Source organism: Apteryx mantelli, chromosome 5 (assembly GCF_036417845.1).
Source record: "Apteryx mantelli isolate bAptMan1 chromosome 5, bAptMan1.hap1, whole genome shotgun sequence".
Lineage (NCBI taxonomy): Eukaryota > Metazoa > Chordata > Aves > Apterygiformes > Apterygidae > Apteryx > Apteryx mantelli.
In genome coordinates, this window is record NC_089982.1 from 73,904,481 (window position 1) to 73,930,088 (window position 25,608).

General features: G+C 37.2%; 1 protein-coding gene across 1 annotated transcript in view; it reads right to left on the minus strand.

Moving 5' to 3' along the window:
- Positions 1–19,919, minus strand: part of LOC136992231 (uncharacterized protein C4orf50-like) — a 55,640-nt gene extending 35,721 nt beyond the window's left edge. Inside the window, exons 1-5 of the mRNA XM_067297255.1 lie at positions 19,842–19,919; positions 18,756–18,821; positions 14,220–14,288; positions 10,741–10,818; positions 8,902–9,105 (exon numbers count right to left, since the gene is read on the minus strand). Coding sequence (XP_067153356.1) covers positions 8,902–9,105; positions 10,741–10,818; positions 14,220–14,288; positions 18,756–18,821; positions 19,842–19,919 — 495 coding nt within the window. The remainder of the gene's footprint in view (positions 1–8,901; positions 9,106–10,740; positions 10,819–14,219; positions 14,289–18,755; positions 18,822–19,841) is intronic.
- Positions 19,920–25,608: the final 5,689 nt, after the last annotated feature.

Genomic DNA, 25,608 nt, shown 5'->3' on the forward strand with positions numbered 1-25,608 from the left:
TATGTTACATGTACAAACTTAAACAAAAATGAGTATAACATGAATTACCTTTAGCTATTATTCAAATGACTAAGCTGATGGATAAAATTCCTTAATGGAAATAAATATACTTTCTTCATTTTTAAAAAGACTATACATTTTAATAGCTATTAAAAAACCTCTATGGTATTTACCAAGTAGCAAATAAAAAATATTTCCTTTGACATTTAGAGCAATTCAAGGATTTATATCAAACATTATTTGATTGCAATGAAATTTTAGAAGATAACCAGAAAATCTGTACTCTGAGTATATTTGACTAGTTTATATTGTACTTGGTGTATTGTACCGCCTCTCCCCTTTCATGGGTAATTGCCATATGCATTTACTCAAGTTCTTAGGCCTGCTATTGCAAAGGGTCTGGATTCAAGGATCCAAATGTTCGCTTTAGTCCCATATTCCTAGAAATTGATTTTGCACAATGAACATAAGGAAACAAGCAAGCATGCTGTAACAGCATTAGCTTAAGTTATTTTTGTTGCCTTCTTGTTTTACTTAATGAACTAAAACTTAATACAAATTTCAGCTGCTCAGATATGATAATAATACACCATTTTGACATGCTATACCTCTCTGAATCTCATCAAGGTCTTTATTTACCCATCAGGTAACAATTCCACTCTTTTCTGTGTTCTGCAGTCCTACGATGATAATCGAATTAACTGTTCCTAAAGTAGGAGAATTTGCAGTTTCTTTATTTGCCCTCCTGAGGAGAAATCTTTTAGCAGCTCCACTGAGGCACCTCCTGGCACAAAAGTTAGTAAGTATTCAATTGCAGTGATCTTGGTAGTAAATCAGTGACTTTTTTTAAATACAATTTAGCTTAAAATAACCATTTGTTAGAAACTGATACTGGATGACTAGCTGCATGTGAAGATATGGCTCAATATTTACTAGTAAACTTGGTTTTTATTAGCACTGCTAGTCTTATGATGTAGAAAAACTACATTATACATTGATATAACACCAGATTAGCAGCAGTCCTATTGTTTTTCATAAGGAGGAAACCATAATTAAAATCATATAATATATACAGAATGAATGGTTATTCTAAGTCTATGTGAGCTTAGAAGACAAAACAAGCTCAACATCTAAAAATTGACTCATTGACAGCATAGATTCATCATCTGGCAAAAAAAGCATCACGAAATATTTATTTAGCATTAAATTTAGAATATTTTATGTTCTGGTATTTAAATGGCAAATTTTCATTTCAATAATTCTTATGATACATGATCTGTGCATATGAAAACACATTTAATCTTCACTTCTGTAATAATCTTCACAACCTGCTTCCTTCTTAGAATTGCCTTTCTTCTGCAGCTCCCACTGACCTTCCTAGGAAACAGGACATTGAGTATTTCCTGAATTTCAGATGAGAGTTTTTCTGGATTCTAATATTACTTTTCATGCATACAGTTGTTCTTAACTTATGTGGAGTATAACCTGAATCACACCTCATTTAGGACAAAGGGAACAGACTCTTTAGATATACTTTGTAGGCGGTGTACCAATCCTACTATCATCACTTGTACAGATAAGTAGCATTACTAAGGCAGTTACCAAAGCAGGCATGACTTGATCTGAAGTCTAAACATGCATACATAGGGAACATACATTGTAGGATAAACATACAGAAATGATTAAAATTAATTCTCATCTGCCATTCATGTCATCTGTGTGAAATTATAGAAGTTTGCTGTGATACTGCTAGCAGCAATGAAGGCTTGTAAGACTCATCATTCACTCCTGCAGGACAAATCAATGTACAGGTCAATTATGACTAACCTAGTTATTATATGCTTGCTGGATATAAATTACAATTAGATAGCTATGATATCAAATGCCTTTAAGAGAAATTCATGAATATCAAAAATGTATCAACAGTATGTATCAATCATATACTGAACAGCAAAGCACAGAACACTTCTGAAGTGAAAGCCTTAACGATTGCAAAGGAAATCACTGGCTGCCCTGTGGATTCCTCTTCATCTACAGCTGTACACAAATAGCTGGAGAGGAACTTTGCTAGCACCTTAACACTTCAGATTTTAAAAAAAAGCATTAAAAACAGCTAGTCTCTGTATGGGTTTAGATGTAAAATTATCGGAGACTTTTCCCAATTACTGTTGGGTAAGTAATCTTACTAGTAATATTTCCAACTACTTTCTCAATTTTGTCTCAAAGCTGTGAGTTTCTGACCAAGCCAGCCTCTCTTGGGTACAAGGCATGTGCCAGAGAGGACAAACTGAAGACAATATCCTCCCCATGCCCACTAATGAGATACACTGAGCACAGCACCTTTTAATACGCTATAGGTAAGCATTCATCTCTCTCTTCAGAGAGACATTCAAACATTAAAGCTTAATAATTTACCTTGTGTGAAAAATAGATGGTCTATCAACTGTAATAGATTACACAGCAAAGGGCAACAGTACAGTCTCTGGATTTATCCACACTCTACCTGAACATTAGCAGTATATCAAGTGGTAAATCTCAGGTTTCTTATTCAGGCTGGCAATTAATGTTTAAGTAATAAACAGAAAATCTTCAAAAAAAACAGATATGTATTCTGAACAGCTGAGCTGTTAGGATCTTACAGATATGATCTGAACTCCCCCACACAGACAACATGATAGCAGTGTAAAAAACGTGTCCTACCTATGAGCGAACAGGAAAAATCACTGAGAAATCATGTCCGCTATAGCTTTGTTTGATCCATAACCTGTAGGAACTCAGCTCTTCAAGCCAGAAAAAAAGGAAGGAAGAAACTGAGTGAAGCAAATGAGTTTGGTGTTTCTCAGTTTCAAGCTACAGTTTTGTATTCTGACATTTCTGAATTAAAAAAGTAACTTCTGCTTCTGTCTTTTCCTCAGTATCCATGAAAACAAATTGCCTGAGAAATCTCATTTGCAATGAATCCTTCTCTATGCCAGTGATATACAGCTCAGTTTTGAGTTATCCCTATTTGTCCTAAAGGACTCTCCTATACCTTCTTCTAGTAAAATGTGTTGAGACAGTGGTAGTTTCTGCTTTTATTTCTGATGAATAATCCAACCTGCTTGTAGGAATAAAGGCCATAGTTTCACGTAAACAGTTAAAATATTTACAGCTGTATTCCAACTATTCAAAGTTGAAATTTGGATGCTTTCAGCATTTCAAGAGATGTATTATGTTCAGGCCTAGAATTAAAGTGTTGGTTTGTTTTACCCTGTAAAACTGAGCTCCACCCAAGAATAGCTGCTTTAGAATAAAACACTCCCATCTTAGTACAGTGACTACAGTGCAACTCAGTAAAAAAAAAAAAAAAAAAAAAGTCTTACATTTTTTGGTAATGACACAATGAACTAACACATCTTTTTGGTTTTTTTCTTACAAATTTATATAAAGATAAGTGCTGTGGGAAATTATTGGATAAATTCATAAAATCTGTCTTTCATATACTCTCTGATTGGCAGCAACCATCTTTGGAACTGAGATTGTGTCAATCTGCTGTCCTTCAAAGATCTTCTAGCTTCTCTTTTATTAAAAATAAATTAAAATCAAATCAAAATAAGTTCTATTTTCATTATGCATTTTTCTCATGTTTGAATACTGCTAACAGTGCGATTTGAATCATCTATCCTAATTTAAAGCCAGGTTCTGCTCACATTCCACAGTTTCTTACTCCACAAGCAGCTACAGTCAAACCAACAGGAACATATTTCAAGTTAGGTCTCATTTGATATACATAAGGCATCATTTGACCTTTAAAAATATATTAATTTCAGCAGAGACCACAATCACACAATTTTTTGCAGGAGATCTAGCCATGATACTCTGATTTCTTTCTCTCTTTCTTTCTTTATTATTAAATAAGTTTGTCTAAGTATAACATTGAAATCACTACTTCAGAAACATATTTTATTGCTCCATTTGAAATATCTTTTCTAGAAGACAGTCTTTATAGCTACAGTCTCTAGCAATGACTTACTGTGAAGCATGTTTTATATATAAAATTATCCTTTTTAACAGAACCCACTAGTAATGATCCTCCATTTTGTCAAATGCACAGAAATGATGATGCGCTGGCAAAGGCACAAATGTTACTCTTAAATGAAGTCCTGCCAAAATTAAACCAGATGCTGGCTTATAAAAAGCTTATAAAAAGTCTGTAACACAATGAGAAACAACTTCTATGGCAATATATGCACAAAAGGCAGTTGAACTCTACATACCCTATGGCTAGAAGCAAATATCACAAGCTGCTCATGACAGCTTTTTAATTAACATATATTGCCTCCCACCAATAGAAAGGATGGTGTAAATCAAAGCACCTTCTCTGAATTCAAGGGGGTATTGTCAGTGTACTTCAGCTGAGGATCTGTCCCCCCGATCTGTGTGTTGCACTCTGAGTTTAATTAAAGCTTTGTATGTCTTCGCAAGCAGATCTAATCACACAGTCCCTAATTTGTCTCCACAGAGAGGCATAGTTTCTTTAATACGCAGTGGATATACATGAATGATTCCATTTATATACTAATGAACAATAATAATGTGGTGCTACACATGCATAAGATGAACAGACCTACCGATGTGAAATAGGGCCTAATAGCCTAAAATACGTTTATTTCACTAGAACAAAGCAAATACCAAGTGGTTAAGAACTAAGGCTTAGTTCTTAACTAAGGACAAAGAAGCATGTAGAAAGCTGCAAAGGCTCACGTTTGGACACCCATTAACTCACTTTCTCATGCATGTCCCTGTCCTTTTCAGTCAATGTATTCCCTGGAAGGAACATTTGCCTACTCTTTAAAACCAGTACCTCTCATGAGCTGTATCCCCAAGGTCCTTGCACGAAGCAGTTCACCTACTATGAAACCCTGCAGACCTACCTGCAATGTTCATCACCTATCTTGCCCCTTCGGCATGCTGCAGTATGGTCAAGGATCATTAGATGCAGGAGGAGAGAACTCAACTTCTCCTCCTCCACGGTCAGATCTTCTTGCACTCCCACTTTGTATGTCTTACACATAAATACTTCTTGATTCAGAGAAGTTTGTAACCTCTCTGCCAGGATAAGCAGAGTTGTTTGCTTGAAGCCCTCACATCAGGCGCACCGGAAGGCAACAGAATCAAAGAAACAGGCCTTCTGGAAGTGGTTAAACTTCCAGAGTTTCAGAGAATTCAGAGTCCTTAAATGATTATATATAGTTCCTGTTTCAGGGAAAGTTTAGAAGCGCTTGTAGCAAGGACGTTCTGTATCAAGTCTTGCAGTTCCACTGTGCTGTCACATCATTCTCTTTAACCTCCACTTCAGCAGAGGTAAGAAGAATGGTGTGTACTGCAAAGGCAGTGTAGAGTGCACAAATATGACCAGGTCCAGACTACACTTTTGCCAGAATAAAGTGTAAAAAACCTTTTGCTAATGCCATTATTTCAGCAAAACCTCTAGTGGCCATAAATACAATCAAGAAAATAGGGGGTAGACTTAATATAGCATCTAGGGATGTGTTATATCTACAGCACCAAGAAAACCTCTATTGTAGCAGCTTCAGCCATACATTAGAGTTCTGCCAACACAGGTATGCCCTCATTTTTTGTAACATTAGTGTCTGTCACCTGGTAGTGTAGATGAGTATAATCCAATGAGGATTACCTCTGTGACATTATTGATCCATGCTAGGTTTTCTTCTGTTTTGTTTTGTTTTTAAGCAGTGCACATTTGCACACGACTACTAAGTTATCAGTGTTGACCAAGTCTTGTAAGGACAAACAGAAAGAAAAGAACCAAGAAGAAGGTATTAAGGAAAGGATTTCAACTGCAGTTTGTTCATTTCCTATACTGCAGGCAAATTAATTACCATCTTTGCCTTAGTTTTTCCTCCCTAATACAGAGGGTTAAAAATAGATGACTAAAATACTTAGCTTCTTCTTAGGCAGTAAAACTCAGTTTAACGTATCCTGCAGGGCTGTAATATTAGCATGTCTAATGAGACAGGCACAACACAAAGCTCTGATGACACACTATAAAATGCATCAGGAGATAGAAACATAAACAGCTGTAGCTAATAAGGCTAGCTTTAACATTAGCATTTTGGTTTAGAGCAGTAACTCTAAAGCTTTTTTCCACACTTGTCATATTTCACTTCCCATGATGAAGCAGTCTGTGAACATATAAACTCGATTCTAACCTAAACTGAAGATGTGCTCCAGACATGCACCAGTGCTCCGATAGCAAGCAATCCATGGGACCACACTGAACATAGTCCAAAGTAAACTCCTGAAATGCATATAGTATGTGTGCTAGGTCCTCAGAAACAACAGTTTCATTCTACAAATCCAATCCTATTAGTCCACCCTATTTGTCAATGTTATATTAGCCAGAAACTCTGTCCTGGCTGTCCACCAAATGCACTCCTGCCCTCCCAACAGGGGGCTACAGAAAGGTCCTAGCCAATAATGGTCCTTTTGACATCTTCAAACTACATGGCCGGTAGAAGCAAAGGACCAGACTATATCTAGTCTTATGTAAAAACCTCAGACTGCATATTGCTCAGATATAGAGGCCTTAGCATCAGGTGTTCAGAGAGCATGATCTGCTCGTCTCATGCCCTCTCCTGCAAACGTAGAGGCAGAACTGTACCACCTATCAGAACCAGCAGAGACAGCAACGGGCAAGCTTAAAAGAAGAGCTAAAAAGCTGCGAGTCTCTGCAGCATGTGACTGCAGAGATCTGCATTTCCAATGAGGAACATACAGGATTTATACAACTAATAAAAATTAATATTCCTCAAATATACAAGCTATTTCTTCACAGGTTCCAAGCAAACACAGACTTCATTCCTTGGAGCCAAAAAGGATTTTTTGGAACTTTCAGAGCTCTCACATAACCAAAAAAGATTGATGACGTACTCACCAGTCAGTGGCATCAGTCAACACACATCATTCACACTCAGTGCATTAGAATAGCTTAGTGCTTTGAATAAAATACTAAAAGTTTGGCTAGGAAACTGGAAACCTAAGGAGACTGACAAATAACATCCATTCTCACTAATTTTTAGCTACTTTAATAATATTAAGCTTGTAACTTCTGGCTTATCTCCCCTCTGGATGAACTGTGATAAGAATCACGTTCTCTGTATCTCACAGACAGCCAAAGTCTGATGCCACAGACTGTGCAAGGTTACCCACACACAGTAGCTATCAAAGCAGATTAAAACACTAAAAGTAACTTGCGATTCTATCTTTTTCATTTAACAAGTCATCTCAATTGATTTTCTTTCTGTCTCCTTTTTTTACTTCACCTCTGGGAACGAGAAGAGGAAGAAAAACAGCTAAAACTGAAGGCATTTTATTTTTCTCTTTCATTAAGTAAATGGAAAGCTGAAGAAGTCATTTTTTCTTACAATCCCCAATATTTAGATTTAGTACATATTTTAATCTTTGATATTTTGATGATAATTCAATAATATTTTCATTTTGATGATATTTTAACACTGTTGCAGCCAATATCAGTGAGTAGCCTGAACTTGTTTCTAACAAGCTTAAAAGTTGCTTGAAAAACTTCGTCCTTATCTGCCAAATTTCATATATTTACCATACTCTCTCTCTGACACGTTTAGTACCAGCTTGTCCAACCTTCTCCAACTCCCTGTACACACTGACCTGACAACCATTAAAATTTTCAGAAATTGTTTCTACTCTCCTGATCTCAATATTTCACATCCCAAGGCAAGGGAACAGAGTGAAGGAGTGAGAGAAAGGAGCCTTATAGCAAGTCAGAGCACAGCTCTAACACTGGCACCATAAGCACTTTGCAGCACTGCAGAATGAGAGCAGATGAACACAGCACTGCCAGGTCAGTACATTACATCGGTCCTGCTCTCTATTAACAGGCACATGTGTTAGCATTAATCTGAATTATTAGCAATTAATCTGAAAAATAAAATCTCAACAGAGAGCAGCTGAACAAAAATAAATGCAGTCCCCACCCCAGTAACCAGCATCACAGACAGCAACATTATCCTGAATACATCTGAAAAATACAATCAGATACTTAGAATATGTGATTCCAGACCTGCACAGAAAACAGCTACAGCAACTGGAGGGCAGTCTCCAAGATCTAAGACATCTGGCTGCATCTTCCAGAGGTTACTATAAAGAGGAACCATATTCCTAAGGCTTCTGCTGGAAAAAAACTAACACCCTAAGACACATAGCTCTCTTTCCCTGAATATTTGCACATAAAAACTAGCAATCCAACCAAATGATTCTCCAGCAAATTACCATGCTTCCACAGGCCAAGAAGTTGCCTGAATCTAAGATGCCTATATTTGTCCTTCAGAAAGCAATTTAGACGTGCAGGGTTTTCCTGAACTAATTAAAAGGCATTAAGACTTGTTAATGGGCAGTTAAAGGACTTACTATGACTTCCTCTTCCTTTTTTTTTATTTTAAGAACTTCACACTTAGCTATAAGAAAAAAAACAGGGAGGGAAAAAAACCTTTGGGCTCCTGTAACTACTCCTTTTGCCTTTCTTCCTTTCATAGTGCTATACACTTATAACCTTCTGTTCTAACTTATTCCTAATTCAAGCCTTAATCTTGCAACATGCTCTTCATAGAGTCGACTGGAGGACTGTGTAGATCTATGCACATGAAATAGGTTGTGGATCAGGACCATGTAGTGGGAGAGTGATTCATTTTACGTGTACACCATGCCCAGCACAACACTGCCGACCTCCTTGACACGAGAGCAATAAAAAGAATCAACCAGGCATAATTCAACAAGGTGAGGGGTGAAGTAGTGCTGTCGTACAGGCAGTGGTGACAACCACAGTGGTGACACCAACGTGGGGGAAGGAGAGAGAACAGGGATTACCTGCTGTGCCTGCTGCAGCAGCTCCATTCGCTCGTGCAAGATCTGGCTGTCAAACTCGCGGCTCTGCCTCAGGATCTGCCGCCGCACCTTCTCCACTGCAGCTCGCAGGTCTTCCCGCTGGGCTTCAGTCAGCGACTCGCTTGCCCGCCTGCCTGGATCCTGCTGCAGGGCATTGTACAGCGTGGCTTCCAGCTCCTGGATTTTCTAACGCAACCCAAATCACACACAGACAGGCTACCATTTGAATACAGCAAGCAAACAACCCAACAACAGCTGCAGGACCAGGCTAGCAAGCGAAGCCTTAGGAAGAAGGGAAGGAAGGACACAACTAGACAGCAAGCAGCAGTTGTGTGAGCGTGAAGAGCATTCCATAGAGTGCACAGAGCCACAGGGGAGCGAGTCCCACCGGGGCAACGCTTTCCTTTCTACCAAATAATTAATTTCTTTTATTTAACTGGAGCTCACCAGGAACATTGAACAAGAGGGGAGGGGGAAAAAAAAGATTCAGATGTCAGATCTGCATCCCATATAAGACAAGGCCCCTGACTGCTGAGTTACAAGATTAATGCAAACTAAAAGATTTCCTCCCACTGCAACTGGATTGTTAAGTCATTCCATAAAATAAAAAGCCCACAGCATACACAGGAAGAATTGTAAACAACAGAAATCATACTGCACTTTCTCCCTCTCTCTCTGGCCCTCCTATCCTGTCAGCCATTACTCAAAGTCTACTTCACTTGCATTGCTCCAAGTTGCCATAAGCAAATCAAGAGAGGAACATATGTATACTTAAGGCCATATTAATCACTTGTCAGTCTCCAGCTGTTTGTCAGATTCTCACGCACTAACTAAAACTGCAATATTTTGCAAAGCAGAGAGCACAGCAGAACTTTATACCCATACAGAGAACTCAAAAAAATAAAAAGAGGAAGAAAGAAAACATGGCAGTATTTCTCTCACTACTGGGGTTAGTATGGTCCTATTAAAAACCACCATCGAGACTGACGATATTTAGATCAAGAGCATCTGACAACATCCCCTTAGCCCTCATAACACCTTTGTGAGGTAGGTAATTCTATCCATATTAGCGATGCATAAACAGTAGCACAGAGAGGTTAAATGGCTTGCCCAAGGTCACAGCGCTGAGAATAGAGCCTGCTTGCTTTATCTCAGTTATCCGCTCTGAGCACTAGACCTTGCTTCTTCTCTGAAAACATTTTCCCCATAAGAAATATTCATAGTGCATAAACAATTCTTCATATTTTGATTTCCTGAAGTCTTATTATTAACAAAATGGAGTGTGCTGTTTTACTAATTCCTAGATAATTTCTAAGGCTTCCTTTGTTTTATTGCTTAGCCTGAGAAGAGGCAAGCTTGCAGCTTTCCTTTTGAAAACTAGAAAAGGTAAGGTTGGATAGGACAGCACAGGAAGGAATAGCATAGGAAGTACAGGCATTCCTAACCTGGGATAAGTTAGCAGCAGCAAGTATTTACAAATACTTAGGGAAAAACAACACAGGGAGAGCTCTGAAGTCATTGTTGCTTTATTTTACCAGTGATGGTTTTGTGCACACACAGACCAGCCCTTCCCATTATAGATGTACTAACAAGATGTTCACATAATTTAGAATGAAAATTGCAGTGCAAAAACATGACACTTCCAACTACTATAAAGCATTTCCTAAGTCACCAGGTTTCCATTTAAGCAGTATTTGATTTCCTAGTCTGGCAGAACAATAAGTCAATTTAAAAAGAACCCTATTTATAATTAAAAGAGAAAAACCTGTATTTTATCAAAGCTGTTCAAGCATGAAAATTTAATGACTATTCTTTTCCTACCATGTAAGCCTGGTCCAGAGCTTGCTTCCTGTAGTCGAGTTCTTCCTCTAAATAACCCTTCTGTTTACTGAACAGGTCCTGAGCAATAATAAAAACAAGGGATGGTTTGTTCTTTATCCTAATTTATGAAGAATCATAAATGCCATCATTTTTATGTGAGCTTTCCACTTGAAAGCAAAAGAAAATCCCTAGCCAATGATCATATTCATCATAAGGCTGTTTGGGATATTAAATTTACAGTATTAGCACTTAAAATACATGTATCATATTAACCAATTGTACCTAGAAAATACAGACCTCTAAAGCAGTGCACAACCTGCCTTGACCTGATGGAGGCGCACACAAAGGCTGGAAGGTGAATGTGCATGCATGCGATCCAACAGCCACTACCTGCACAAGGCAGGCCAAGGGTGGGAGAAGAGTCACAACACTGAGGACACTTTATTGCTTTTTTTGAAAACAATCAATATGTGCCCTTAAAGGAAGCCATGCTGCAAACTTTAATCTGTGTTGGCCAGCCTGTTCTTCTGGGCAGGACACCATCACACCTAGGGGTGACTACAGCTGGATTCTAGATCCTATCCCCGATAGCGAACTTCCCTGATGCATTTGCAAAGTGGAAGAAAAAATTCAGTTTTCAACTTGTAAAGGCAGGAAGCCAATTTGAAATGGGTAAAGTGATGCCCAGAGAGGTTAAGTGACTTTAGCTAAGGAGCTGAAGAAGCTTTCAACATACCCAGGATTTATATGGAATTTTAAAAATCAAACTAACTTTTAAAGAAGTAACATTTTACAGTATTCAGTTATAACACTTGGCTGGGATTTCAATGGAACTAAGTATCCAAAAGCAGGATGTTGATGGAAAATTGTGGGCATATGAAAGTTGTCTGATTAGTTAAGTTAGAACTGACGGTGACAGTGCTCTTGCAAAACATGCCTTCAGAGTGTTTTAATGATCATAAGTAGAACATAAAATAGTTACTTGATTTTGTTAGCTTTTCGTTCAAGACAGTTGTCATGCTCAAAAATAAGAAGCAGTTCAGAAAGCAGAAAGGTCCTGTGATTGAATTCAATATTTTTCATCTTTCTTTCTTTCTTTTCAACAAACTCATCCTCAATGTGTAGAGTAAACCCCCAAATCTGGAGCCCTAAGATGACTGTTCGTAGATTTTATTAACTGTAAAAAAAGCAAATGTTGCTGGTCTGGTTAGTTTTAGTGACTTATTTTAGTACCACAGCCATTCCCAAATATAATAAGGAATGGTGTTGCTTGCAAACTGTATCAGCTATATCAACAATACAAGAGAGATATTCAGGGTTGGCCTTAAGTCATTTATTTGGTCAAATTTTCCTTCAAATATATACATGCAACTCTGATAGTTTTTCAGTTAGTTGTATATGTAGCACTGGCATAGAATTTGCCTAACCGTAAACTGATTATGAATTCTCACTGCAAAAGTCTGGTTTAAAAAAGTCTGCTCAGATCAGCAATTTGATGGTGGAGAGGGGCTGTGAGCATAAAATGACTGCAAACACATATATGCTTACAAATGATGATGTCCCACTTGTTAAAAACAAGTTATAATTGGTGGCAGCAGATGCATACAAGACCATTGTTAGAGCACTAAATAAGTTGCTACTGGTTTTCTGTATAAGGACTGTAATTGTTATTACTGACTGTTTCTTTTTTTAAATTTTTTTGTTTATGAAGTTCTTTAGTTACATATGAATCAGTATGAAAAGTAGAACCAAAGTTCACGTCAGGCTTTGATCTTGGGGCTGGGATTCAGGTATGCAAGTATATAGTGCTATTCTAGTCATTCTAGGCTACTCCAGCAGCCGTTCCAGCAGGGCAAGGGTCTCCAGCAGGTCCTATAGGTCATATTTCCCAGCCCCTTGTAGAAGTCTCCAGAACTCTGAAGAATGTAATATGGCATTAGACACTATGTTTAATCAACTGAATCCCACCCTGATGATCCATGTGGCCATTAAACAGCTATTTTCTTTTGTGGATTACAGTAACAGCTACATGGCTGTTGTGCAAAATGCAATTCCACTGTGCACCATATAACACGCCGTAAGGGACAGGTCTGGTCTTACCATGCTTACATGTGGCTTGCACCAGAGAAGTAGAGTGACATGCCCAGGACTACAGAGCAGTCAGAGGCAGAGCTACCAAGAGATCCTAGAATAGCAGTGTAGCTGCCCTGATCACATTACTTCTCCAAAAGCTATTGCAAAAGGTGGCCACAAAAAGCAAGAAGGAAGGAAATAGAAGAGTAGGACCTCAAACACTTCACATGGGTTCCAATGACAACTAAACCAGTGCTCAACCCTTCTGAAAGTGTCATGCTAGAGTATTACTTCTAAATTCATTTCATAATTGATTTTGGGGAGACACAATAATTGGCAGTGAAGACTGTCCAATTACTATGCTAAACAAATAAATACAGGGCTATCCAGAGTAAGAGTTGTAAACATCACAGATAATAAGTTGAAAGATAATAAACTAAGATAGAAAGCAACCGTTGTTTTCTGATTTCTTTTATAAAAGAATCTAGCATTTGTAGATTCTCCATTACTTTTACACTTTCCATAACAAGAGTTAAAAATAAAGAAATGCTAAATGTGGAAAGGATCATACCTATGTTCAAGTACCACCAGTGTGATAGGCTATACTCAACAGAGAACATATTCTGAGCACCAAGTACACTTATTTGTTTGATTGGGACCCAAATACACACTTCTTCAGTGGCCCTGGGCAAATCACTTAACCTCTCTGCCTCAGTTTCCCATTCTCTAAGACGGGTGTAATGCTGCTTACTTATCTACCTGGAAAAGGTGTGGCGAGGATTAATCGGTGTTTGTAAAGCCGTTTGCAGATGAAAAGCACAGCATGCATGGTAAACCAATAAAACTGAACACTCATTCCAAAACTCTTTGTTCAACATATGGAAAAATCAAGTCAGCACAGCACTGAGTTTGTTATGCAAGACAGAATTGCTTTTGAGAAAATGTTCCATATTTAAGCAGGAAGACCTTGGGGCAAGAAAGGTCATCTGGAGTAAGGAAAGGTTTTTACAACTTGTCCAGGAACTGAACAACAGAAAGCAAAGGAGTATCTTTGTTCAATTGTACTAACATGACCCCAAGATTAAAAAGATGATGCTGTTGCCAGACAAATTAATACATAGAGAAAGCACAAAGACAATTTCACACTGGCTAATATGCTCTGTAAAGCTGTGCTTTCATGTGCTATTTTGTATGTTCATCCACTATACATGGCTTTGACAGTTCCCTCCCACCCCAAATTTTAAGAGCACGAGCAGTAAACCTCTAGAAACCTCTTGCCAATTTTACCATAAAGCAATCTCTGTTAAGCAAAGAAAGGAAGCAAATTAACCTGTGTTGAAGTTCATACACTTTCCCTTGAAATGACATTTAGCTAAATGAATTATATTTTATTTATCATTCCTTACCTTCTCATTCTCCAGGTCTAACATCTTCTGCGTCAATGCAGCTTCTGTCCCCTCTATCTGTTTTAACCACTACAGGAACACAGAAGTAGGAAGAGGAAAAAATAAAAAATAAAGAAACAAAGCTGTTGAAAAATCTGCACTGAACATTTTGCAAGTTCGTTGCCAATATTCCCAGATATATGCTTCCCCATTATTATCTATTTACCTTGAAATTACAAGTGAATAAACAGGCAGAACAATAGGCAGAACAATAGGAAGTACAAAAAACTAACAAGCGATGGCTGTTTTTCTACAACAAATTAAAGTTTTTTTCCCCCATAAAAATCAAGGTACAAAGCAGACTTGGGTCAAGAATGCAAAATCAACCTGATATTGTTTCCAGCTTGACATACCCAATGCTTGCTGCCCTGAATTGCAAAACCATCGTATAATTTCAGGGCACAGGTCCTCCGTTTTTCCAGAAGGCAATTTAATCAAAAGACAAGGTGGCAAAATTCCTTTATTTTGCACAATTTACTATGCCTTTCCTGGGAAGGGGCTCACTTCTAGAACATCAGCAATGTAGACAGAATAATAAAATGGGTAGACAGGAAGTTCATGCAGTTGCTACCATGAATCCCTCACTGTTCTGGTGCTAACCAGAACAATCAGAATGAAGGAGAAGAACAATCATTGCATTCCAAAAGTAAAATTACGTATTGTAAAAGCTAAGAGCATGGATTGAAGGTTCTTGCTTAATTAATTACTAACTGTGACCAGGAGTATATTACATTAATGTTCTGCATTTAAGTTTATCAGAATGGATGGGAAAGCTCTTGTCTGAGTTCTTTTATTTCTTTTTTTTGTTGGCCTACAATAAGGGCACATGACTAGTTTACATAGAGTATAGTTTAGACTAATGCTTCTTTCCATAGGGCCAGCTCAACTGGATCTAGACCAACCGGATCTTTGCCACTGATTAACAGATAATTATCACTCCCTCCAAAGCTTTAGTATTGGTAAGCAAGGCTTATTAATACCAGATTGTGCCTATTAATTTCACTTTAATTCTTTTGGTATTACACAACAACTTTTTTAATTCAGGGTTTTGGTGCGTTCATCAACACTCAGACCCAAAGGAATTAATGACATATACCCATTTTTTTCCAAAGATTTAGAAAGAAAATCACCAAACATAAAGTTACAAAATAAGCCAAATGTGAATTCATCTTGTTGGACTTTCCGCTATTTAAGAGACTGATGGATAAAAATGGAAGTTTGTTTTATCTGCTTAGGAGGTTTAGCTTAGAATACTCAGCTGAAAGTAGTGAACAGGAACATCTTATTCCCCAGAGATTCTGTTCTCATTATAATATTTGTTTTCACCATTTTGAAGGTGATAGACTGAAGATATTCCTAATGAAAGACTCACTGCTGACATGGGATTCTGCAAGACAGTGAGCACTCTGAACCCTTGAAACCAATAGAAATGGGAAATCCTCACAGTTAGCCTCAGCATTTGCAAATGGAGGATTATTTGCAAAAATTAAAGATCTAATTTTTTTGAAGGGACAAATGATAAATGCTGATTCTGACCTTCCCATGCCTGGAAGCCTTTCTGGAACCAAGGCACATAGAAGAGACAAGCATGTATTTATGAGTCATAATCAGTTGTAGCATTGAAAATAAGCTGGGGGAATTATGTCAGCAATACCCAGAACCTTTCCTTGCCTGGCAGCTTGGTTTCCAAAAGATCACTCTTGGTGGCTGAGTAAAATAGATTTGATCTAAATAAACACTGAGTGTGATTAATAGCACACATGAATATAATGAGCACAGCATCCACGTCTCTGGTACCATTCCTTTACCAAAGGATCTCATTGTGAAATGATGATATGTGATGGAACGCTGGCTGACCCTTGGTTAGAGGGCCATCTTAGATGATTATAATACACTACAGAGGGCAGTAAAGTTGCTCTAGAGTTCTTTTAATCTAAATTCAGTCTATCCACCCTATAGAAATTATGTTAAAACAATAATCTTGTCTTACTCATCAGGCTCATTTGGTTTTTCTTTTTCATTTTAATTCCTCAGTGAGTGCTGTAAAACATATGATATTATGAAAATGTGTGGCATTGTGTTTGTGTTAGTACACAGTATAAGACTATTTTCTGTTATTCCTTATCTTGGTAAACTTTGGACATGGATAGTACCTTCTGTTAAAGGATCTCCAAGCACTCTGCAGTAGTGCTACAGAATATAACCAAGGCTCCATCATAACAGGTTTTGACAAGGCTGAAAGTTGCTCTTGTGCTCACCGTACAAATAATGCAGCTGAGGAACTGAGAGGCAATTTGAGTTACTCACACTCAGAAAGCCTGAAGCAAAACTAGAAATTAAGTGCAAAAACGATATCCCTGTATCAAACAATAGCACCAACCTTTCTATGGACTTATGTATGCATAAACAAATACAGGATTCATACAGAAACAACCCGTTTAACTTAATTACCTAAGTAATGGTAATGCTACAGGAAAAATGAAACCCTGGGTTCAGGACTTGCCAAGCAAAAAGCTTTATAGTTGACTTAAAGCATTCTATAAGGAAACCCAGAACTCTTAATTCTGTGCATGTTGTGTCTAAATAACACAATAGGGAACAACTCATCCTAGTGGACTAAATGGCTGAATTTGATAGTTAGAACAAAATCCATGCTGACAACAGTCAGCTGAAATTGCTTCTGTAGCTACGTGGATGGCAAAAATTAGAGGTGTCTGAAACAGTGAGTAACTTGAAAGGGTGTAACATATATTAAAAGCAAAATCAACAGTGAATGATCTATGCTTCTATTATTAGAGCAGACATCTCAAAGGAAAATCTTAGCTATACCTACTATTTTAAGTAGAAATATCGTATGTCACTTGATTAGCCTGTACCTGACATGTCCACCAGTAAAAAGGGAAAAGGTTTCCTGCCTCCTAGGCTACCTTCTTGATTCAATTTGTTACCAGACTGTATTTATTAGGTAACTGTAAGGCACTTCACTAGAATTACATAAAATGGATTGAGTCCATAGATACATGGCCTATTTTCATTCTTTAAATACAGTCTATTTGCCTATATAAGACAAAATTAAAAACTCCAACTTCCTGATGGAGTGTTCAATTTCTGGAGTAACCAGATTACGTGATAAGACCACTATAAAAGTCCTTTAATGCAAACTAGGCGCAGGCAGAAATGCTGGCAAAAACCCAAAAACATTTAACGTGAAATTAAGTTATAGAGGAATTTTAGCATAAATACATAAATGTCTCCTTCATAATTTTATTTCTCTATTGCTGTAAGGAATTATTTCTGTTGACAAAGCTTCCAATTCATTATTGCTGTGATCAGTTGCTAAGGGAAATAACAAAGATAATATTATTTAGTGTGTGTTCTATATTGCACCACTCTGACTCAAACTAAACAAACTCCAGTGGCACTTTTCATACAACTACTAATTTACTTGAGCAATAACAACCCAGTTACTCAGCCCTAAATTTTCTCCAGTTTTGCTATTTTAGTCTTGTGTGCTGGGGTTCTTCCTCCTCCCACATCCCACCTTTCTCATTGGATTTAAATGGTTATGATCATCACCTCCTCTTTTTTTTGCTATTAGGCAATGATAAGTATAGTGTTTTTAGTGCTCTTCTAAAGTTTTATTTTGCTTCTGGCAATTACTCGGTTAAATCGAAGATCATTAAACTACCTAATTTAGATTAGCTACATAACATATTTAAATAAATAGATTATCTAAATTATATCAATTAAAGCAATGATTATCTCAATCATTACTTACTAATCAAAACACTGACATTTTAACTTTAAAGTTCTGTTTTTGAAGTTCAGAAATACATCTAGGAAAGATTTAAGTAGCAACCTATGTAAGGGGCAGGAAACCTCTCCAGAGAAAAGACTAACAAGTCTTTGCTAGTTAATTCTAAATGGCATCATCATTCATACACTGATTGCGTTCTCTCTGTAACCAGGGGCGTGGAGAACCGGCCACATGGAACTGCTGGACTTGTCTCATTGCCTGTCCAGTGGAAAGTACTGTTTAGTTATCCACGCCCAACAACTTCTAGAGGAAAGGACCACAGTGCACTCAGGGATTTTTTTCAGTCATGCATAGAAATGGGCCCACAAGGGAACATGGCAGTGTGACTTCCCGAGGACCTCCACAGTACCCTGGTTCTCAGAGGGCTGAGGGCACGGGCACTTCCTAGAATGAAGTCTCTTTGATTCAGTAACTTTTTATTACTTTATTCTACGGGAATATCTCCAAAATAAGTTTTTATTTTTAAATCGGGATTTATTTTAAATGATGATTGTACCTCAACACATCATAGTCCCAACAAAGCCATGTAAGTAAGGATGAATACATGCTCCAATCTGGATGAATACATGCTTCAGTCCAGATGAACTTAACAGAAAAGCCATGCTTCCTAGCAAAGTTATGAGATATCTTAAAAGACATGGTCAGTCTTTAGACAGACAAAAATCTTCACTGAATTCTACCTTTTCACAGAGGGAAAGTACAGTCCCAGCTTGGATTATTGCAACCTGTTCTTCGTTTCTCAAATTCTAAAATATAAAAAGGTGCAGTTGCATTTTACATTGGATTGGAAATCTATTCTTCAAACACAAATGATAAATTTTAACTGTACTTTAAATGCATCAAAGTAAATCAGCTATAACATTTAGTATTTTATAAACAAGAGCAGAAAGGATCCCATGACTGAAAATATTAAAAGCTAAAATAAGGGTACTTAGTCTCTACTCTAGTTCAGTACACCACTCCCACAATGCTTTTGCAACAGATCATAATTCAGTGAGAATTAACTGGATTCTGTGAGGGATTCTGAATTTTTTTTCTGGCTGGAAAAATGCCATTTCACTGGACTATAGCCCTGCAGCAAGCCAGTCTCCCATTGATGCCTAGAAAGCATTCCAAAGCTGGACTTCCTATTAATCAAACTAATGCAAAGAAATAGCAAGTACTGTAGAAATCTCCACAGATCTTGCAGCAAAAAAAATAAGTCTAGAGCTTAGAATTAGTATAAAGCTCTGAAACTGTTAAAGCTACCTATAAATTGGATCCAGCTCCATGGATGTCTGTGCCTCAACAACATGACCAAGAGTTTATGCTACTTCTGGTGACTCTAATAGAGAAGGAAAGGAAGGGGACAATCTTTGCCCTCTCTCCCAGCAAATCCACTCCTGGCAGAGGCGTCCTTCACTGTAGCATGTGCTATTGTCACTACCCAAGAGAAACAATACAGGAAAAATTTGGACTGGCTTTGACTTACTTATTTTTCTCCCCTAACCTGTTTTATATCTTATTCCTGTGCCTATTGCAGTGTCTTTTTTTCTATGTCATTGAGTCAAGACCAAATCCTATCTCAAAAAAAATACACTTTCTACTAACATCAATTTAGCTGAAATATTTTCTTTTATGTTTGTAAAAGTAGTACCCAACCATTGATACTGTTCATGCAAATACAGGCATACAAAAATAACTTTGAGCATTCTATGCTATGGGAACAAAATCTGCTTAAAAACAACCACAAAGCTAGAGTGATATTTGAAATTAAAAATTATTACCCCATTATCTCCAAGAATATCTAGCTTCTTCATAAGTTCAGATATATTCACATCCTGGAAAAGATGTTTAACACACATTTTGGTTTTTATAAAGAAGGTGAGATACAGTTTTATACACTACATTTTATGTACCCTTTATTCACTTCTTCATGAAAAAAGACTTGAAATGTAAATCAGTTAAACGTTAATTTTGCATTGTAATTGCAAAAGTGCTATCAATACAAGCCAAAACTGAATGACACTCTTGGTTATAGCAAGCAACCTGGATATCTGTGTATGAGGACAGAAGTAGTGTTCACATTTATCAACCTGCTGCTGTATGCAAATGAAAGATCAAAAAGGACAGGTTTTTTAGTGTTTGGAGGAGAGCATGACGCTGTAGAGTTTGATGGGACAGACACCATGAGGTGAAGCACAAAATATTTGCTAAGAAGGTTCTTTTAATTTTCCTCTCCTTTTTTCAAACACAACAGTAAAGCTCCAAATCAACCTCCCAGTGCCAGGAGGAATGTGCAGTGTGCTGAACATGCTCCTCCAAACTCTATCAGTTCACAACACTTGTGAGTAGAAAGCCACATTTCTCTGCCAATCACCCCCTAGACCCACAAAAAAACAACAAATAACCCGTTCTTATTAAGGCCCAGTTATATCCTCACCGATACCAAGAGAAACACTCCACTCATACAAAAAAGAGAGAAGTAAATCCACAGATTATGCCTGTATTTTAAATTGAACAGTGCCAGGGCACATAGGCCCCAGAACTCTATTTTCTATGGTAAAAAGTCATTAGAATGGTTCATGGAACTGTAGGACACTCCCAAACTACTCCCAAGTATGGTCCACAGGTCAATATGGACCAGGGATCATGCCCACTGACAGCTTGTGTGCAGCCACCCTGTTGCAGAAGGTAGGAAGTCTTAACAGCATGGGCAAAGACCAGTCCTTGCTAGGTTACTTCAGTGCTAGCAAGCAGGCCAAAAACATTTAATTTACTAGTACAGGCATAGCTTTAAAGTCCAAAACAGCAAAGAGCTAAAAAAGCCACATCTAAAAAATCAGCTTTGTTAAATGCTGACACCCTCTGCATTCCTTAGAAGAGGCCGTTTCACAAGGGTGTCTTGAGTCACTAGTTTCATTACTCACAGTATATAATATGCAGGCTTGCATCTACATATTGTGCAACAGCATTATATGAGTAGTGAGCATGACCTTCCCCTGTTTTTAAAGCCGAATTATCTATGTTTACAAATTACATAACGACATCAAATATATTTTGCTCATAATTCTGTATCAAATAGACTCTAATGAGTAAGGCTTAAGAAGAAGTGGAAAGATTTCCTAAAGATCAGACACAAATGTGGGTGAGAATTAACAGCTATTCTGTACAAATTAGTCTATCCTGGCTCCAAAACAGGAATAACGCATTGTGTTCAAGTCAGTCTATTTTGGGAAAGCACCTCACTCTCTTCCTCCTCTCCCCAAAGACTTCAACAGTGTCTCCAAATGCTACATTATCTAATAAAGAGCGCATATCAGTAATTTCAGAACCATGCTGAGCTTAAAACACTCCTGTGTTTGGGTTGGTATTAAACTCAAAAATATTGGTTTTGATCAGCAGTGACAACAGTGAAAGGAAATGCCTTTTAACTAATCAGTTACATTACTGAAATACGGAATTCAATGAGAAACACAAGATATTTAGCCTATTAAGCCAGAAGTACTCATTCTAATTAATTTATTTACATCATGAATCATAAAGGAACATTTAAAAATCAAATAAGATTTTGCATCATTATAATATTTCATTTGCTACCAACGGCTAACCATTTTCAAAGGCTCTCAAAACAAATAAAAAGCCAGCCCTAGCCACAATTAAATTTCAGAATACCCAGATGAGGTGTTACTGTCCCTGCTTCCAGGTAAGTAAGCTGAAAGGCAGGTTCAAAATATCTCTATAAAAAAATTTTTATGTGGGGAAAAAAGAACTTGGGGGAGGGAGGGAGAGGGAGGAAAGCAGCTCCAGATGCTGGGAAGCTGTATCTGCTGCAGCCAACATGCAAATTAGAATAACAAATAAGTTAAAAAGCAAATCTGGCCTCCCATGGAGACTCCATTTGAAGGGTAGTACATTAATTGATGACCCTTGGTGTTGCTTTGGGAAATGACTTCCCAATCAAATCTGCAGGTAGGAATCAGTTCTCATTTCTTTCTTTTTTTCTTTTTTCTCTTTTTTGGGTTTTTTTTTTTAGAATACTCAGCTCTCCAACAATATACCTATATAATAGCCTATAAATTCACCTTGTTTCTATTACTGATAGTATTGTGCTTATTAAGGCATTGAACAGAAACAAGCCTTTTAGATTAGAACTTGTAAAGACAAATATAAGCATAAATTACTAGCGAATGTTATGGAGCATAACACAAAGATATATTCCACTTCAGTTACTCACAGAAAAGTTACCCTGACCTGGTATGCAACATTACTAACAAAGCAAGTCTGAATTCAGTCGTAAGTGAAGCAGCAGGCGAATCCATCTGCACTCCCTGGAATGGGCTGGCAGTGCAGAACTGAAAAGGTCAACTCTTTTTTTCCTCCTAACAGAAGCAAACCGAGCGAGATACTGATGTTTATGTTGTACTTGATCTAAAATGATGGGTGGGATCTTGCCTATTTGAGTAGGGTTTGGATCAGGCCTCTCCCGCTTCAAGGCTCTGGCATAAGCAAAGAACTTAAGCACATTAAGTCAACAAACAAATGTGTAGGTGCTTTGCTAAAGCATATAAAATAAGGATCAAGCTGATAATAGGTGGGTGTCTTATTTCTGACCTTAGGTGAAAACATTTAATACTGTAGCAAGCAGGGCAGTGAATCACGTCAACAACCTCTTTCCTCTCTGCAATGTTTTCACCTAAGTATCCTAGACTAAATGCTAATTATCATAACTGACCAGCCTTGACTGGCATTGGATGAACCCCTGACAGACTACCAGATTGTATTCTTAGGAAACCCTTTCCCTCATTACATATGTCTTTTCTCAGTCTGTTTATTTTTCAGCCTTTTTTCCACCTGCAGCAAAATGGTAAAAATGGCAAAGAGTTCATTTGGCTATTAGGTCATTCTGAAAAAGCTCCTAACCATCTAACTACTGCTAAGGCTCCACATATACCTTTATTCCTTCCTGTTGACAGAACAGTTGAAGCGCACTTCCATTGTTTTCGGGAAAGGTGGTTATATGGAGATTAAATGCCGGCGACCTTCGTTCTCTCTCCTGAGAAAAGATTTTGTTTAAAAACAATACATGTGATTCCATGTAAACATCTATTTCCCACCTTCACAAAACTTATACTTTTAGATCAAAAAAACATGCTTTAAAGACTTGGGATTTAGTTAAGCACAAAAATGGCTGTATCTTCCACAACTAACTCCATGCACACGCAGCTTCTGCAGACTTAACTGACACCCCCAGATGCCGGGATCTCTGTACTTTGGCCAAACAATTGGCTGAAGCCCTAAACAATCCTTTGCAATATTTTATTGTGAGATAGAACCTTATTTAATTATTGCTTTCTTTCTTGGAACAAGCAACTATTTAGGTAGAAGAAACTGGAGAACAAATTTCATACTTCATCAAATCAGTTTTTGAATCCAGAATATATACTCTCCACCATGAAATGATATTACTACTTTCTTATTAAAATTAAAGCTGTATATTTATTCCTTGTTCATTCTACACTTAACCTTTATATTACAGCATGTAAAATCCCCAGTCCTATTCACAACACAGCCCAGGATTTGGGAATATGTTTGAAAGGCAGCATTACTCTAGATTTACTATGCTCTTTGTGCCAAAAGTAAAAATTATAAATACCCATTTATCTAAAACTATAGTATTTCTAAAACCTATCCAGCCTATCTACTTGATTTTCAAGTGTTTCTTCAAAATACCAATCTATTATTTCTTCAGAAGGCAGGAATACAGTAAAACGGTAAGTGAGAGATCTTGTTTAAATTAAATTTTTAACACACTTGTCAAAATGACTGGGTAGGAGGCTCAGGAAACTGAGGCACTTGAGTTTACTCTAAATTCACTGTGGTCATGGGAACACAAATGAGAAAAAACAGATTTCCTCTCCAGATAGCAAGAGGAGGCACTGGCAAACAAGAGCTTCAGCTTCCGGCAGCACAACAGAAGAGAGCTACAGCAAATAGTTTAGTCCTTATGTCCATCCATTTAGTGCCCCATTTCCTAAACCAGAAAATGAAGTGCTTGAATTGATATGGCAGCTGGGCCACATCCATTCGCAGAGCATGGCAACACTTGTCCATTAACTAGCCTAAACCTAATTTGAAATTACAAAAATCTCTGCTCTGTTTTTTCCTCCTCACAGTCTCTCTTTCAAATGGTTTTCCCATGAACAGTCTAATTTAAAAATAGACTTAAGTGACTTAATTAATATAATACAAAACAAGAAGCCTAATTCTTATCCAAATTCAGTTGCCATTTTAGATTTAAAAAAAACTTTTTAATTATTTCCTATTGCATTACACTCACCTATATTTGCCTGTATTAAAGGATACACAAATGATTGTTTTCTACTCTAGCCTAATTTTCATCTGAAATAATTTTTAACTGTTCTGAATAAGAACACTTCCCTATTTATTAGAAGCTTGCACAATTTTCCTACAGCATTCACATTGTCAATCCCATTTACGTTTATACGCTTGCCTACCAAAGAAGAAAAAAATCTTTTAGTGCAATCACATTAAAATAGTTCCACTGCTGATCTGTAAAACAACTCCTTAAAAAAAATAGACATACAACAAAGCTAAACACATCACAGTGAGCTACTTTTCAGTTTTCATGTGATTCTTGTATGTGAAAAAAACTTTCATGAAGGATGTTTTAAACTGTATGTTTTTTTGTTTAAGAAAATTTATCCAGTTGTTTTACTTCTAAGAAAACTTATGTTTTAGGAAGCAGATGCTAGGGTAACTGTCAATTTGAATACTAAATTGTTCAGTATTTTACTTTACAGTTGCTTAATAAAATATAAATAATATATATTAGAATTCTTCCTTAATTTCCAGAATGCCTGAAATTTCCATAACCCAAATTCATAATTTTGAATATAATGTGCTATGACATCAAAACATATGGTTGATAAAATAAATAATAAAAAATAGAAAACAGATTAGAAAATGTCAAAGACAAAAAGCAGAATGTCCACAGAACAGGATGACATGACATCTTCACCTTTCCATAGAAGTTACACATGCCAAGATTTTTGGTGAAACGTGCTGATGATGAAAATTATGGAGGAACGACATTGACAGATTTTTCGGAGAGTTTATTCTAAGTGGTGTTAAGAATGCTAATGATTTTTCAGACCGAACGATGTGGTATTGGGCAATGCAACAGTGCAACACTGCATCACACACAAGCAGTTCAGTGTCGCTGGATTCTACACAGGCCCCATCTAGGATGAGGACTTTTGCTTTCTACTGTACTCACCAGCTACATGTTCAAATTCTTATTCACAAAGAAATAATTTCACTGTTAGTTCATTTACTCAAAGTATAGAATTTCTTAAAGAAGCTTGCTATGGGCAACACATTACTTTCACTCGCCCAAGCTATACTTGCGCCTCACCAGTTTAACTTTGAAGTTCTCTGAGGTTTTTTCCTTTTGTCATTGACTGATGCCAGTTATTTCCAATCCACGACCATTTCATACCATCAGAAAATGGATTTCAGGTAAGAGAAATT